Source organism: Periplaneta americana, chromosome 2 (assembly GCF_040183065.1).
Source record: "Periplaneta americana isolate PAMFEO1 chromosome 2, P.americana_PAMFEO1_priV1, whole genome shotgun sequence".
NCBI classification, from domain to species: Eukaryota; Metazoa; Arthropoda; class Insecta; order Blattodea; family Blattidae; genus Periplaneta; species Periplaneta americana.
In genome coordinates, this window is record NC_091118.1 from 114081127 (window position 1) to 114097324 (window position 16198).

Genomic DNA, 16198 nt, shown 5'->3' on the forward strand with positions numbered 1-16198 from the left:
ATGGGACCATCATTGTCCCGGCGTAAAATGATGTGTGAAATCTTCCGCAGCAAAGGCAGCATTATTTCCCTGAATATCTTCCTAACAGCTTGCTTCAAATGTTCAATTGTCTGGTATTGATGTTTCGAGACATGCTGCTTAATTATTCCCCAAAGGGAAATAACACCGCCTTTGCTGCGGAAAATTTCACACAGGACATGGCGCAGCATCATTTTGCGCCGCGACAATGATGGTCCCATACTGATGTTCTGGATCACTAAACAAGCTGGAACGTAAAGTATCAACCATTGTCACACATCTGCTATGATATGTTCAGAATGGATTCATGTCAACATACAAACGGGGGGGGGGTGACAAGTCTTTCGGACCTTACTGAACAAATATTCAGTTACTTACGGTTGAAATTTTAATGTTTACGACCTATAGAAAATGGTACGGTAGCTGAAATTTTATCCTTTCACAGTGATTTTCTTGTGAATAAGATTTTTGTTTTTTTTTTTCCACTTTGTGTTAATCAGTTTCTCTAATGTTTTATAACAACGTGAAGTTTCTGGTCTTAGAGTTTATAACGATACGATCCTGATTATGGAACTTTTTCAGCAGTTCCGTAAGGTCGAATAAGCTAAATACCAATACGGAGTGTTACGAGTAAACAAATATATACAGTAGTCTTAGACATAGTGTGGTGCTTGAACAATTTTGCTCGAAACTCTTAAATTAATGAAGAGGCGTCAGAGTGTTGAAGCAACGCGGACAAAAAATTGTTACGATAAAATGCACTTACTCGTCGCGTGTGTAGCATGCCGCATGCTGACGGAGATCGCGTCCACTTTGCCGCGGAAGGATCGCGAGCCAAGCCTGCTGCGCGGGCCGTCTCTCCCCCGAGGTCTCGACGGAAATGATCTCTGGCAAATCTGGAGTTGAGGCTTAGTTTGAGACGCTTGAGTGAGGTAATATCGGGTTCAAGCATTAAATTTTTGAGAGCAAAGGATGTGTTTATAAATCAACTTAAAGAAGGACAAATCATATCCATGGCGCAAAGAAGTGATATCTCGATCTATAGAAGTGCAGGTCAAATAAAAATATTTTAAAAATATTTTTTTATAAAAATATGTAAACTCTTTATGTATTTTTTGCTTTGCAAGGTTTCCTATTCTAGAAGAACATATTAGGAATTGTTTAATTTTGTGAACATAGTAGGGCCTAATAATGTAATTACTTAACCTAAATGGCCAGTTTTGCAGATAGGCTATAAAGTATCATTCCTTAGCTATCGATATGTAAGTAAATATAGTTACGAATAGGGAGAGACGCCTACATCTCGGAGTTTTAGTCTCTGGAGACTTTTGAGCCTGATAGTCGGAAATCGGAATCGTGATTCCCATGGTGTGTTGTCCAATACGACGCTGAGAGGCAGGATTCGAACCCATAACCATTTCTATTATGAATCATTAAAGGTACGTACGTGTCTTAGCCGTTCCGTGCACCACAGGCATCTGAATAATGATATAAGTAAATAATAAATGTACCTGGGTAGCTCAGTTGGTAGAGCAGCTGGCTACGGACTGGAAGGTCCGGGATTCGATCTCAGGTGGTGACAGGATTTTTTCTCGTTACCAGACTTTCAGAACGGCCCCGAGGTTCACTCAGCCTCCTATAAAATTGAGTACCGTGTCTTTTTCGGGCGTAAAAGGCGTTCAGAGCGTGGTGCCGACCACACCACCTCATTCTAGTGCCGAGGTCAAGAAAGCATGGAGCTCTACCTCCATGCCCTCCAAGTGCCTTCATGGCATGTTACGGGGATACCTTTACCTTTTTAGCTATATACAGACAAAGGAAAGATTGGAGAATACTGGGTTTGCAGTGAAAGACCTGCCCATGAGCAGAACACTTATGTATGTATGTATGTATGTATGTATGTATGTATGTATGTATGTATGTATGTATGTATGTGTGTATGTATGTATGTATGTGTGTGTGTATGTAGGCTATGTATGTATGCATGTATTGTATGTTATATATGTTTGTATGTATGTATTGTGTGTTATGTATGTTCTATATGTTACGTACGTACGTATGTATGTATGTATGTAGTCTATGTATGTATGTTTGTATGTATGTAGTCTATGTATGTATGTAGTATGCCTATGTAGACAGACAACAACATAATCGGACGTTAATAATCAAACTATAATATGCCTGTTTCGGCTACTTTGGTTCTGGTATAATGTTATATTTTATCTATATTTTGGTTTGCTAGGGATCGCAGTCCTATTTTTTATAGGTATGCAGTTAGTTCTGTTATGTTATGGTGAAGTGTTCTTGATGTTAATCTGATAAGGGATAAATTTGATGAATAAAAATATGAGTAAATTAGAGGTAAGTAAGTAGACGGGCAGAGAGCTAATTGGATAGATTGACAGACAGATAGACACTTTTACACACAGAGATATAAATTACAGACAGACAGATAGCAAGCAGATAGATATCGATAGAGAGATAACGGTAGTACAGTATCTGTAAGTATCCTGTACATAAGCCTACACACATACATGTCTACACACAGCCTACCTGTTAATTTCGAATAGTGTAATTTCACCATATTATCATTTAATAATAATAATAATAATAATAATAATAATAATAATAATAATAATAATAATAAAGTCTTAATAAACACGAATGTGTACAATTTTGTCATTTTTTATTTGTTCTGGGGGCTGGATCGGGACTTCACAGAGTGAGGGTGGTGGTGAAATACTGGTGAAATTATGATAATAATGGTGAGGGCAAACGAGTAAAGCTCCTTTGTCCACCACAAATTTCTTCATAGCTCAGACGGTGATCAAACCCGGGTTGCCACGGTGGAAAGCAGATAGGCTAACCACTTGGTCACAAGCTATCCTGTTATCCCTTTAGGTTCTGAGTAGCGCCTTTAGTTAAGAAGATTCGTTAAATGAAGAATGTCTCATTTAAAACAGTTCTACTCATCTGGGAAAATGTAGTACGTACTAATTAGACTAGTTATTATGATTTATTGCAAAATCGTACATTTCCCGTGATAACAAAATATCTTGATGCTTAAAGGCATTAATTTCGTGATTGTGTTGAAAATACATAAATTCAATGTAAGAAGTAGCTTTCGCCATGCCATCTGTCTGTATGTCTTTCTGTCTGTGTCTGTCTGTCTGTCTGTCAGTACAGATTTCTTACCTTGGTGAATATTATTGATTTATCACCATTATCATCATCGTTGTCATTACCGCCACCACAATAATTAACAACAATATTTAAGAATTTGACTCTTTCTTTCATTCCAGCTTCATTCTTCTAAGGGTTGAGAAGCAAAGGTATTTCGATGTAGCGTACGTGGTTAACATGGCGAAGAATCACTTTTTACGACAGCATAGGAAAAACACGCACACACATACACACACACACACACACACTACAATTAAAAAACTGGAAAATAGGCTACTTGGATATAGGTGAATGTTGATAACGAAGATAACGAACTCGCAAATCAGTTGGCCAAAAAGGTGGCATGCAGCTCGGACTTGGAAGTGGTTTACACTCGAACACCTATCGACACTATAAAGCGCTGAGTGCGGAAAGCCATCGCCTGTGGGAGAGCGAGTGGGAAAATACTACAAATGGGCATCTGACTAAATCTTATTTTTCTAGTGTGACAAATGGATTAAACACCAAATTAATTGTGAACCACAACATCACCGCTATTACTACGGGCCACGGGGTGTTTGATGAATACTTTAGATATAGAATAAATGATGATCCCATATGCGTGTGTAGAAAAAATTCTCAGACAGTAGATCATATTTTTTTGGAGTGTAAGTTGGTAAGTTCTGAAAGAAACGAATTTTATAGAAGTGTATTAAGGTCAGGTGGTCACGCCCCGATGGACAAAAGTGAACTCATGGACAGAAACCTTAAATATTTCCAAAAGTTTGTGAACAAAATAAACTTTGACGCATTGCAAAAACATAAGAATGCATAAGTAGCAAAGACACAATAATGGAAAAAATTGTAACATAATGTACGGTACGTGTATTTAAACTACTAATATGATATTGTGTAAATGCTTTGTAGTATTACATTTCTTGTAATGAAGCATGCTGTAAATAAACTGTTAAAAACACACACCCACACACACACACACGGTCTCAATAGAAAGACTTACATCTTACTGTTGGACCTATATCCTGAAACAGTATTGATTCAGTCAGATTTTGGGGTGAATTCATCCAGGAAATATGTACTGTACATAAAATATTATGATTTATTAAATATCGACTGCTCGAAGTTTTTTTTTCCCCTTCTAGTATCGCGCAAAACATAAAAACATTTTAGCCTAATTATTTAGAAATGCATGCCAGGGAGATATTTCCTTACACTTTTCTTTCACCGCCAGTCGATGTGTGAATCTTACCACTTTTTAAATGTGGGGAGAGAGAGAGAGGGGGGGGGGAGAGGCGTTTATATTTTTACTTGTCATTTCGAAGCTTCCATTTAAGTGATTAAAGTCAGTGAATTTCTGAACAGAAAGATGTCTACAAGAATCTGTCTGAGGATAATTCAACGCAACTTAAAGGAAGAGAATGTGTTTCTTACATAACTGTGTAAAATACAAAATCAAAATGTATGTAGTGTCTCTCTTTTCGGACGCAAATCCTAATAAACAGTACAATCTAGAATTAACTCATAGAAAAAATCAACTTATTACAATATCGTAACGAATGTCGTAGAAACATAGCAACTGTCTGCGAACGTTCAGGACATGTAGAATTTCTCATAGCTTGTCAGTTATTTATGTCGAAGATACCTGTATCGATTTAGAAATGTTATTGAAGCCGTTTGTGCTAAATATTCGATATGTTTATTCCGGACATTAGTGAATTGTGCAGTATAACATAAAATGTAGACGGGAGCTTGGAATGGATTGAAATTAAACACGGATGTCGGCACAGTGACTTACAGTAATAAATGGCGTTAAATATTATTTAGGCTATCAACATAAAAAACTTATTAAAATGCGTTTGTTTTGTACAGTATTATCTGTTAGAACGTTTTGTTACAAGAAACCTACTTTCGGTCTCGTCTTGCAATAGAACTGTTAATGAACTGACTTCGAAACCTCCCCTAAAATTATTGACAATGTTAGATTTCCACAACAGGCAGGCAAATAAAAAAATTAGTTGCCCATACTACATCTCATTTTACGTTGTGTGTCAGAGAAACAACTATTTGTATACATCTGAAGTCTGATTAGTGAAATATATTACCAGTCAGCAATGTATGCAATGGAGAGAGGAAAAGAAACTGGCCATTCTACCCCATATCTCCTGGCTTAGTTGCCTTATGAGTGATGTCTTATTGATGTATCTTATAAGATTCTAACTTCTCTTAGGACAGTTGACTAAACAACTGTGGTAGCATTCACGTAAGATTATTTCCTAAAAAATCTAATATGGCTGCCTTTTCAATGTTACCGTTCTGTTAGCAGATAAATCACCAAAGCAGGTAAAATCGCAATCATATGTACTGAAATAATAATAATAATAATATTTCATAAACCATATTATTCTCTGTGTGTTGATTAAGTACTAATCAGGTTCAGACACTTGAATCATTTGCTCTAAAGGATTTTGCCTTCTGCCCCGTTCGATCTTCACGTTATAAAATTATAAATCCATATTTAAATAGACTAGAAATCTTCAGCCAGATAGGTAGTTTTAGGCCTATTTAACAACTCCCAAAGTTTCAGGTCCTAGCCTAATTCCACCTAGAAATGTTCTTTAAAATTTTAAATATCAATAGATACAAGTAAGGCTTTATACAGTCTTAGAAAAACGTTTTGTGGCACAGATACTTCACAAGTCCCAGAAAGGAGACATTGCGCATGATCAGACATACAACGAAACAAAACTAATTATATTACCTCAACTAGTCGTTCTCTTGTGAACCAGGTCGCTCGTCCTCTGATCATGCGCACTGCAACTTTTCTGGGACTTAAAAAGTATCTGTGCGACAAAACATTTTTCTAAGACTGTACGTTCAGAGTATATGTTTAATTAATCTTACCGAACGTTAAATTTTCCATGTTTAGGTCTGTATTTTTTTTGCCAAAATTGCTGATATTAAAATCATGCACACAAGTTAATGTAAACAAGATGTAGCTATGTATACATTTATGCAAGGATAGTTCAGTAGCTTACTTATAACTACTTTTTATCCGACACCAGCATTGCTTCTAGAGCTATTTCTTTTATCAAATTAAGAAAATATATTTTTAAGATATGTGCATACAATAGCCTAATTTTTTCCCAACAATTTACATATGTACTATCTAAGATAAATTTGTATAAAAATTTTAAGTCTATGCCCTAAATAGTTTGGGAGAAAAACATACCAGAGATATTAAGTGTATTAAAAATATAATGATCCCAAAAATACCACTCTATATGTTGAAGTGACCTGAAAAATTTCAGTATAGACCACACCACTTGTAATGTGCATGCAAAATTCCAACTCTCTGCAATGATAACTGCATTAATGGTAAAATATTTTCTAATTCACTGCATTTTTGCCTGCGTTCCCCCTTAAGACAACACAAGACGGCCATACAACAAAGAATACAAAAAAAAAAAAAAACTTAAAATTTGGAGGCTAGAAGAACTTCCATTAGTGTCGTCCTATTGTAGTTTTCGTGATCACAAGAATTCGTCGCATACATACATACATACATACATACATACATACATACATACATACATACATACATACATACATACATACATACATACATACATACAGTCCATACCTGCGGTGTAACAGTTAGCCGTCTGGCCGAGAAATCAGGTGGCTCGGGTTCGATTCACGGTCGGCGCAAGTTACCTGGTTGAGGTTTTTTCCGGGGTTTTCCCTTAACCCAATATGAGCAAATGCTGGGCAACTTTCGGTGCTGGACCCCGGACTCATTTCACCGGCATTATCACCTTCATCTCATTCAGACGCTAAATAACCTAAGATGTTGATAAAGCGTCGTAAAATAACCTACTAAAATACATACATACATACATACATACATACATACATACATACATACATACATACATACATACATACATACATACATACATACATACATACATACATACATACTCAGCGTCCTCTTGATGTATAGCAGTATGGACAAAACTTAAATCTTCTCTCTAGATCGTCAGTTTTGTACATGTTAATGATTCTGATTGTGTTGGCAGGCCTGATAGCAGAGCTAAGGCGTTTCGCCTGACCTTGAACCGCGTCTCGGGGTGGGATGGATGGATGTATGTCCTGTGTTGCGAATTTGTACCAGCGGTTGCTCGTTGTCAGTTGCACTTGTACCTCATTTGAATTAAACGCTCATTTTTACGCAATGTTTAATTAATGTTGACTGGTCTGCGTGTTCGCTGCTGTCCTCGCAGTGGCAGTGCGAGTGTCGCTGATTGCTGACGTCTCTTTAAGCGGAAAGCGTTCATAAACTGTTAATCCGAAACATTCCCATGTCAGGTCATTTTTATTTTAATAGGTTAGTTTACGGCGCTTTATCAACATCTTAGGTTATTTAGCGTCTGAATGAGATGAATGTGATAATGCCGGTGAAATGAGTCCGGGGTCCAGCACCGAAAGTTACCCAGCATTTACTCATATTGAGTTGAGTGGAAACCTCGGAAAAAATCTCAACTAGATAACTTGTCCCAACCGGGAATCGAACCCGGGCCACCTGGTTTCGCGACCAGACGCGCTAACCGTTAGTCCACAGGTGTGGACTGTCAGGTAGTGCACTGGTTTTCGCAGTAACGAAGAATAATAACTTCCTGTGAATTGTGATTATGTTTACTTTCCACCTTTGCTCCATTAATCAACATCGTCGTCATGCGGTATTATCTAATTTGCCTTCCATGGTGTGTCGACGGCAACGCTTTCGGCGGCGAAAAGAACTACGGCTTCGGAACCGCGCTCATAGATGAGGATGCTGAGTTCAATAACGCAAAGGACCACCATTAAATTATTATTATTATTATTATTATTATTATTATTATTATTATTATTATTACTACTACTACTACTCAGCTTGCGTTCTTCCTATTTCGGTAGTTAGTGTTTCATTTTCGAACATAGACATTAATCTATGCGATTGACGAGAAGGGAGTGATTCAGGTTTACTCGGGTATTCCCCTTTCTTCACGTCATATCACATTTCACCATTATCTTCATTGCAACCGTTGAAGCTCTCTCTCACCAGCTTCCCAGCCGGCACAGCATATCCCAAGTTCGTATTATCAGAATACTTGTTGCGAGAAAGAAATAACTATTAATTAATCTAATAATGAAATGTTTCTCGATAAGAGAGACTGGCATTTATTTCCTCGTCACAGAGGTTGGTCATTTGTATCATTTCCTTGTACTCGTATTTATTCATAGTTAAAACAAATGTTCACATCACCATGCTGACTACACGAACAAAGAGTTTCACATATGCTGAATGTCTAATATCTGTACAAAATATTAGGCCTAAGTTATAATGATTTGGGCATTATCGCTGAAAGATGACCAACCTCTATAATATATTTTGGAAGTTTCTCTTTCTGTAAAAATTGTGTTCCTTCAAATGGTTATTTAGATGTATAGAATAGAGCGGAATGTAGGGTTATTAAACTTGAAAGGAGCACGTGAAGTTGGGTGTTGTGAAGGAGAAGTGTAAGAAATCCTCCAGCTCACAAGATTGCAGTTTCCATGGACACGCGCTTGTTGTCTGACTGCGGTGTTGCCGTCACCAAGTATCGTACTTTGATTCCCATTTCTTCGGTCTCCCCACTTTTCATCTCTGCTGCCTGTCAGTTGACAGCTTCACAAAAAATTTGACCTCCCTTCGATCCCCGACAGGTCTGTGTTCATTTATAGTCGACAAAGCAGCTGTTTCTATGGTCATCCTTTCCATCATTGATTAATTACGATACTTACTTTTCAGAAAGTAGAAGATCCTGTGTACAGAATAACTACTCAGTTATATAATATAATATAATATAATATAATATAATATAATATAATATAATATAATATAATATAATATAATATAATATAGCTAGTTTTATAACCTATATTTAAGTATTGCAGATTGTATAAATGTTAAATATTATGTTTTATTTAACGACGCTCGCAACTGCCAAGGTTATATCAGCGTCGCCGGTGTGCCGGAATTTTGTCCCGCAGGAGTTCTTTTACATGCCAATAAATCAACTGATATGATATCGCATTTAAGCACACTGAAATGCCATCGATCTGGCCCGGGATCGAACCCGTAAACTCGGGCATAGAAGGCCAGCGCTATACCAACTGCGCCAACCAGCCCGATCAGATTGTAGAAATGAGGTGAGGTAGAGAAAGTATTAGTAGAATTAAATAATTCCCTCTACCTAGTGAAAAATCCTTCAACAGCTGCTTTTTCCAGCACAAATTCAGTCATCTGCTTTTTCCACCACAAATTCAGTCATCTGCTTTTTCCACCACAAATTCAGTCATCTGCTTTTTCCACCACAAATTCAGTCATCTGCTTTTTCCACCACAAATTCAGTCATCTGCTTTTTCCACAACAAATTCAGTCATCTGCTTTTTCCACCACAAATTCAGTCATCTGCTTTTTCCACCACAAATTCAGTCATCTGCTTTATCCACCACAAATTCAGTCATCTGCTTTTTCCACCACAAATTCAGTCATATGCTTTTTCCACCACAAATTCAGTCATCTGCTTTTTCCATCACAAATTCAGTCATCTACTTTTTCCACCACAAATTCAGTCATCTGCTTTTTCCACTACAAATTCAGTCATCTGCTTTTTCCACCTTCAATAGCTGCTTTTTCTATCACAAATTCAGTCATATGCTTTATCCACCACAAATTCAGTCATCTGCTTTTTCCACCACAAATTCAGTCATCTGCTTTTTCCACTACAAATTCAGTCATCTGTTTTTTCTACCTTCAACAGCTACTTTTTCTGTCACAAATTCAGTCATCTGCTTTTACCACCACAAATTCAGTCATATGCTTTATCCACAACAAATTCAGTCATCTGCCTTTTCCACCACAAATTCAATCATTCTCAGGCCAGGAATCGACCCGCCTGTAAAGAAGACGAGCGTGCTAGCGCGAAGTCACTTACGCGTCTATTTGAAGTTTTACAAAAATACTGACTTTGTATTGTCAATAAAGTTACAAAACGACTGAAGATGAGCGTAAAAAACAGTGGTGATTTCTTAGAAAGTAGCTTGAATTGTATCCATATAACGCTTAAGGCTACAAGAATGAATGATTTTAGTCTACAAGTCAAACCACAAGTGAAACCACAGTGCCCTGATAATGTAGTTAGGACTGACGAAGCGCATTTTCGTTTGCGTAAATTCGCATAATTGCAGAATTCGGTCATCCAATAACACACATTAAGTCATACAAGAAGGATTCACGATTTAATGGTTACCGTTTAGTGTGATTTCACATCTCGTTACATCACAGAAACTTACTTCTCTCCCTACTCTGTCTCCCTTTTTTGTGAGATTGGAGATGGAGTAATAAACGGAGTTACAGTTATTGGACGGCGTTATCTGAATAAGCTTCGTGAATATGCGAGGCTATTATTAAGATATTAAAACACCGAGAACGTTACATTCATGCAGGATAGTGCACCTCCCCACATTTCAACACTAGTAGAATGACTATTAAGGAACATATCTATTGAAGGTATAGTTAGTTGTCGTCATCATCGTTATCATCATCATCATCATCATCGTCATCATCATCATCATCATCATCATCATCATCATCATCATGGCTTAAAAACTCTTTGAGAGTAATATCCTACCTCAGAAGCGTTTTCCTCTCTTCTCCGTTTTCGCTTTAGCCACTTAGTTACTTGAGACAATAATTTACGGGTGCTATGCATAGACATTTCGCTAGCCCGCGCTACGTGCGTGCTAAACTAGCCCCGGCTATCGAGTGATTACTTGTACAGGATTCATATCATATAATAAATAAATAAATAAATAAATAAAAAATAAGTAAGTAAATAAATAAATAAATGAAAAATAAATAAATATCGCTAACACTGATTTATGAATACGAAAAACGTTAGTTCGCTGATCATCTATCGGAAGCCCGCGCTAAGAATGACTATGAATATGGCCCGAAGGGATCAGAGCCATAGTGGGCCAAGCGCCATTTATTAAAAACGAAGAAAGCAAGGGTTAAAGTTAAGTGAATACCATAGTTTAATAAAGATTTACATATCATTTAATTTCAATGTGTATACTTTATATTACTTAGCCTACTATATGTTTCCATTGAATTACGGTAATACTTCATTTTAACCCTTGTTTTCTACGGTTTTAGTAAATGGCGCTTGGCCCACTATGGTTCTGAACCCTTCAATTTTGGCATCTTCTATCACATTATCCTCCTATCTGGTTCTTGGTCTCCTCTGTATCTGGCACCCCCTGGATTGGATAAAAAGACTGCTAGTCGTCCATTCCTATTAAGCGCAAGTCCATTGCGCTCGGTCACTTTGCGAATGTGATGGGCCTATCTGGTTCCCTGAACAAGTCATATAATTAGTTAGTATAGATATCTGTTGCGCTAACCACCAAGCTAGGCGCATTGTCAACCCACACTGGCTGACTACACTAAGGTTCTGTGCGTACGCAGGTTTCGAGCAGACAATCCTACTCGTCCCTAGGATGGAATGATGACGAACTGGAGAAATGTTAACAGAATTATCTTCTTCTTCTTTTTCTTCTTCTGTGGCACTATGATCCTTTAAGTATAACCTTGGCCTCCCTTATGACCGCCTTCCATTCTGTCCGATAACTTCATATCAGCCCGATTTGCATCATAGGGTACGCATGCAAGGGTATGAGCTTTACGATCCAACCCCCCTACCAGGAGGACCAGGGACTCTCTTTTAGGGGTTTAGGGGTTAGCCGAGGAGTCCCCATTTTAAGGCGTCGGGAATTCGCCTTCACCCATCCAAACTGACAGAATTATATAGATGTTTAATATGGGGAAACGGGAGAACCCTGAGAAAAAACCTAACTGCAAACTTGTCCGCTACAACCATCACCGGGACTCGAACCCGGACCTTCTCCGTAATAGGCTGAAGGCCTAACTACTCAGCCACCCCGGGAGTTTGTTAGTATAGGCCTGTTTCACTCTCCATACATTATTCACTTTAATTGCTCCACATATGGCTCTCAACAATTTCCTTTTCGAGAACACGTGTCTTTTATGTTGTTAATAAACAGTTTCTTGTGACTTGCCTAAAAATTCTTCAGATAATTTATCAATCCTGGGGACTTCTGGTTATGAATTTACTAGAAACAAATTGTATGGGTCAAATCACCAGTAAAAGAAATCTGTCACGCAAAAAGTAAAACCTATTCCAGTACTCAGGTACTCGTATATTCAGATCTGCGGATTAAAGCATTGAATGGAACATGGCAGACATATATTTACGACTAAATGAATATTTTAATATTTAATTTGCTTATGTATAAACAGTTGATTTTATTTCTACATAGTTTGAAGTAAAGAAAATAGTATATTAGTATCCTACCGCGTTTGAAGATCATTTACTTTGAAAAACTGTATGCAGTCCAACTAAAAAGTATTTGCACTAACTTTGAGGGTGATTTCGTCACAATCAAACAAGAATCAATGTCTTATACACATATGTCTTGAAATGCTTGATTTGTGAGTTAAAAATCGAAATATCACATTCAATACTTGGGTTTCGATCTATTATAATCCAACACCTTGTTGACCCAATCAATTACCCTATTCAGTTGGTGTTATAAATAAGGCAGTTCTATCTGCAGATGAAGGTGGTCATAATTCGACGTGTCCATGCTTGTATTGAAGCAAGTGGAGGACATTTTGGGCAATTGTGATAAAAATTGTACTGAAGACTTATTACATTGATCAAGTGCTATTATAAATGTATCAGTTCGAGGTAACTGTGTTTAATGCAATCTTTCGATTCTAACTGATAAATTAAACATTTCCTGGCCTATAAGTAACACATTTTTTCTTGTTTAGGTGTGGGGAACTCACCCTAAACGTTGTTATAAGGTAATTATAATTTCATTTTCATTATTGGTGAGGGAAAACTGTATAAAATGGGATAATTTTAATTAAATAGTAGATACTGTACCAAAGTATATGGGACCTATAATATACTGTATTATAATGTATAGTAATATAATTATTGACTATACATTAATATGATTTATCATAATGTATTATTTAAATGCTGAAACTTGTGGACAATCCTGGGAAGATTCCAGCTTGTGAAACGTGTTTGTGTGTAATCGCGCGTCTGGCCGTTCACCCAGAACCGGCATTTGGACTGTACACAGGATCAAAGTCGCACTATGTGATTTATCCCACAATTTGTCTCTCCGCGGCTGCCTATATGAAGGACTGCCCCTGGCATCGCTGCCAAAGCGTCTCTCGAGAGGCGTGACATTGTTGCAGTGCGAAGATGGTACTTCCTCATTACTGCAATTCTGCAAGAAATCGATTAAAGTATTTTGGGGGATTACCATCTCGATATCATTAATTCCATCGACGCTAGATAACTTAGTAGTTCATATAACGTTGTTAAATAACAAAGTAAAAATATTATTTCTTACTGTTCAATAATTTTATACTAGGATATACTGATAGCATTCTATAGCAGTTTCTAGATAATTGCATTAATTAGAGCTTACTCTGAACTAAGTACGTTGAACACACATACATTTAGGAAACAAATTAGATTAATTATTTAATTGTTTTGTCTTTTCTTGAGCTAATTGATTTTAAAATTGTAATCTAATATTCCTGTAGTTTATATTTTCTACATTTGTATTATGTTATTACATGGTCTGTATTTTACTACATAGTCGACCTCGGTAGCGAAGTTGGTGTAGCGCTGGCCTTCTGTGCTCGACGTTGCGGGTTCGATCCCGGGCCAGGTCGATGACATTTAAGTGTGCTTAAATGCGACAGGTCACTAGATTTACTGACATATAAAAGAACTCCTGTGGGACAAAATTCCGGCACACCGGCGACGCTGATATAACCTCGGCAATTGCGAGCGTCGTTAAGTAAACCATAATTAAACTTTACTACATATTAATATTATTGTGCTGAATGAACAGTCTTCAATTTTGTATAACTGAACTGAACTGCTTCCGAACAGTGTATTAAATAAATAAATTTGAAATTTGAATAAATGAATTTGAAATTTGAAAAAAAAAAAAAAAGAGATAAGTTTAGATATGTATCTACGGTATGTAGGCTATCTAAAGAAATTTGTTGCCTACATCGACCTAAGACACCGGCGTAGCTCAGTCGGCAGGCTTGTTTGTCTGCTAATCCAGAGCTGTTCTTGGGCGTGGTTTCGATTCCCGCTTGGGCTGACTACCTGGTTGAGATTTTTCCGAGGTTCTCCGATAATATACCGATGTACGAGTCTGTATTCGCTCAAATACGCTTAAACACATTCATAGTTAAGGAGTACCGAACGGCTAGAGCGTTAGAGCGTCGACTCTCCGCGCTGGAAACCCAGGCTCGAATCCCTGTGAGTCCAAGTGGAATTTGTGGTGTGTATTTCGTAATATGCTTTCACGGTGTACGCCTTCTTTCTCCAAGGGGGATTCCACCAGTGCTCTCTTAATCTTGATCATATGGTGCTATGTAGAACGCCTTCCATGGTGCACCAAGGGTAACGTAATGACGGCAAGAAGATATGCAGTTGTGGCACGTTATTCTTGCAGTGGAACGGTTGGGCGTATGACACAAGTCAAATGGGGGAAAAATATTTGGAGTATCTATCGTTTGGGCGATTAAAGTATTTTCTTCCTTTGTTCCTGAAAGAAATTAGTGCAAACATTAGTGATGCCTCACTTCGATTACTGTGATATTCTGTTTACTGACCTTTTACTTTAGCGCAGTGATTACAACGTGTTCATAATAAGTGCTTCCGTTTCGTCTGCAATATTCGCCGGACTGATCAAGTTTCTTGTAGAAGATCGTAGAAAAATCCACCGTTTTTCTCTCTTTCGTAGGCCTGTAGTGTATTTCTCCACTCGTCTAATTCGCTTTCCATTGTCAAAACTTTACCACCCACCATAATCTATTCTAGACACACGATGGCGTTACTTTTCGATGCTATCGCCTCCCACCGAATATCCTCAGAGGCTACTCATCTTTTTTCGCTGTGACGTACTCGACTTCGGAATTCCCTACCGAACGAATTTAAGAATGAACTAAGTAAGCATTAATTTATCAATTAATTCTCGATAACAGTAGTATCTGTGTTAATTTTTAAAAACATTATTGCTTTAGAAGAATAAATATGCAAATTATCTCATGAGTCATATTATTATTATTATTATTATTATTATTATTATTATTATTATCATTATTATTATCACTATTATTATTATTATCACTATTATTATTATTATTATTATTATTATTATTATTATTATTATTATTATTATTATTATTATTATTATTTAGTAGTAGCAGTATCAATGTTTATTGCTTCACTAACACAACTTATCTAAGTTATCATTTGATTTTTCACTTTATTATTGTTTACTGTTATTACTCATTGTCATTTGTAGTACGTTCTAGTTATAATAATTATTACTGTAATATGCAAGGCTACTGTATCAAATTATAGCAGTGGTTTCCAAACGTTTTGAAGGCGTGACCCACTTTTGGGCGCTGTGTCCAACTGACTGAAATTCCAAAAAAATTTGAAGAAAAAAGTCATTGAAATATATACCTACTGATGGAATGTTGAAACTAGACTTTTTTTTTTCAGAGCATAGACTAATTTTGTATCAAAAGAATACCCCGAGCTTGAAAAAGAAGCTTTTAAATTTTAACCCTTAACTTGGCAAAGCTTCATTTCTCACACTAGTTTATTAAACAGTGTCGGACCGTAAAGAAAACAACTATCGCAATGCAAATCAAGCTTTCAGGTATAACTCCCTGTGAAGTTTATTTGAATAATTTCGAGGGAAAAATCGTTCCGGGGCCGGATATCGAACCCGGGACCTTTTGGTTAAACGTACCAACGCACTACCAACTGAGCTA

At 37.0% G+C, this 16198-nt stretch overlaps 1 protein-coding gene across 3 annotated transcripts in view; it reads left to right on the plus strand.

The window, feature by feature from the left end:
* Positions 1 to 16198, plus strand: part of LOC138694525 (LIM/homeobox protein Lhx9-like) — a 523249-nt gene that overhangs the window by 56339 nt on the left and 450712 nt on the right. The window contains exon 2 of one of the 3 annotated variants that reach the window (XM_069818331.1): positions 13142 to 13174. The exons of the other annotated variants lie outside the window; for them this stretch is intronic. Coding sequence (XP_069674432.1) covers positions 13142 to 13174 — 33 coding nt within the window. The remainder of the gene's footprint in view (positions 1 to 13141; positions 13175 to 16198) is intronic. 3 annotated transcript variants of the gene reach the window in all.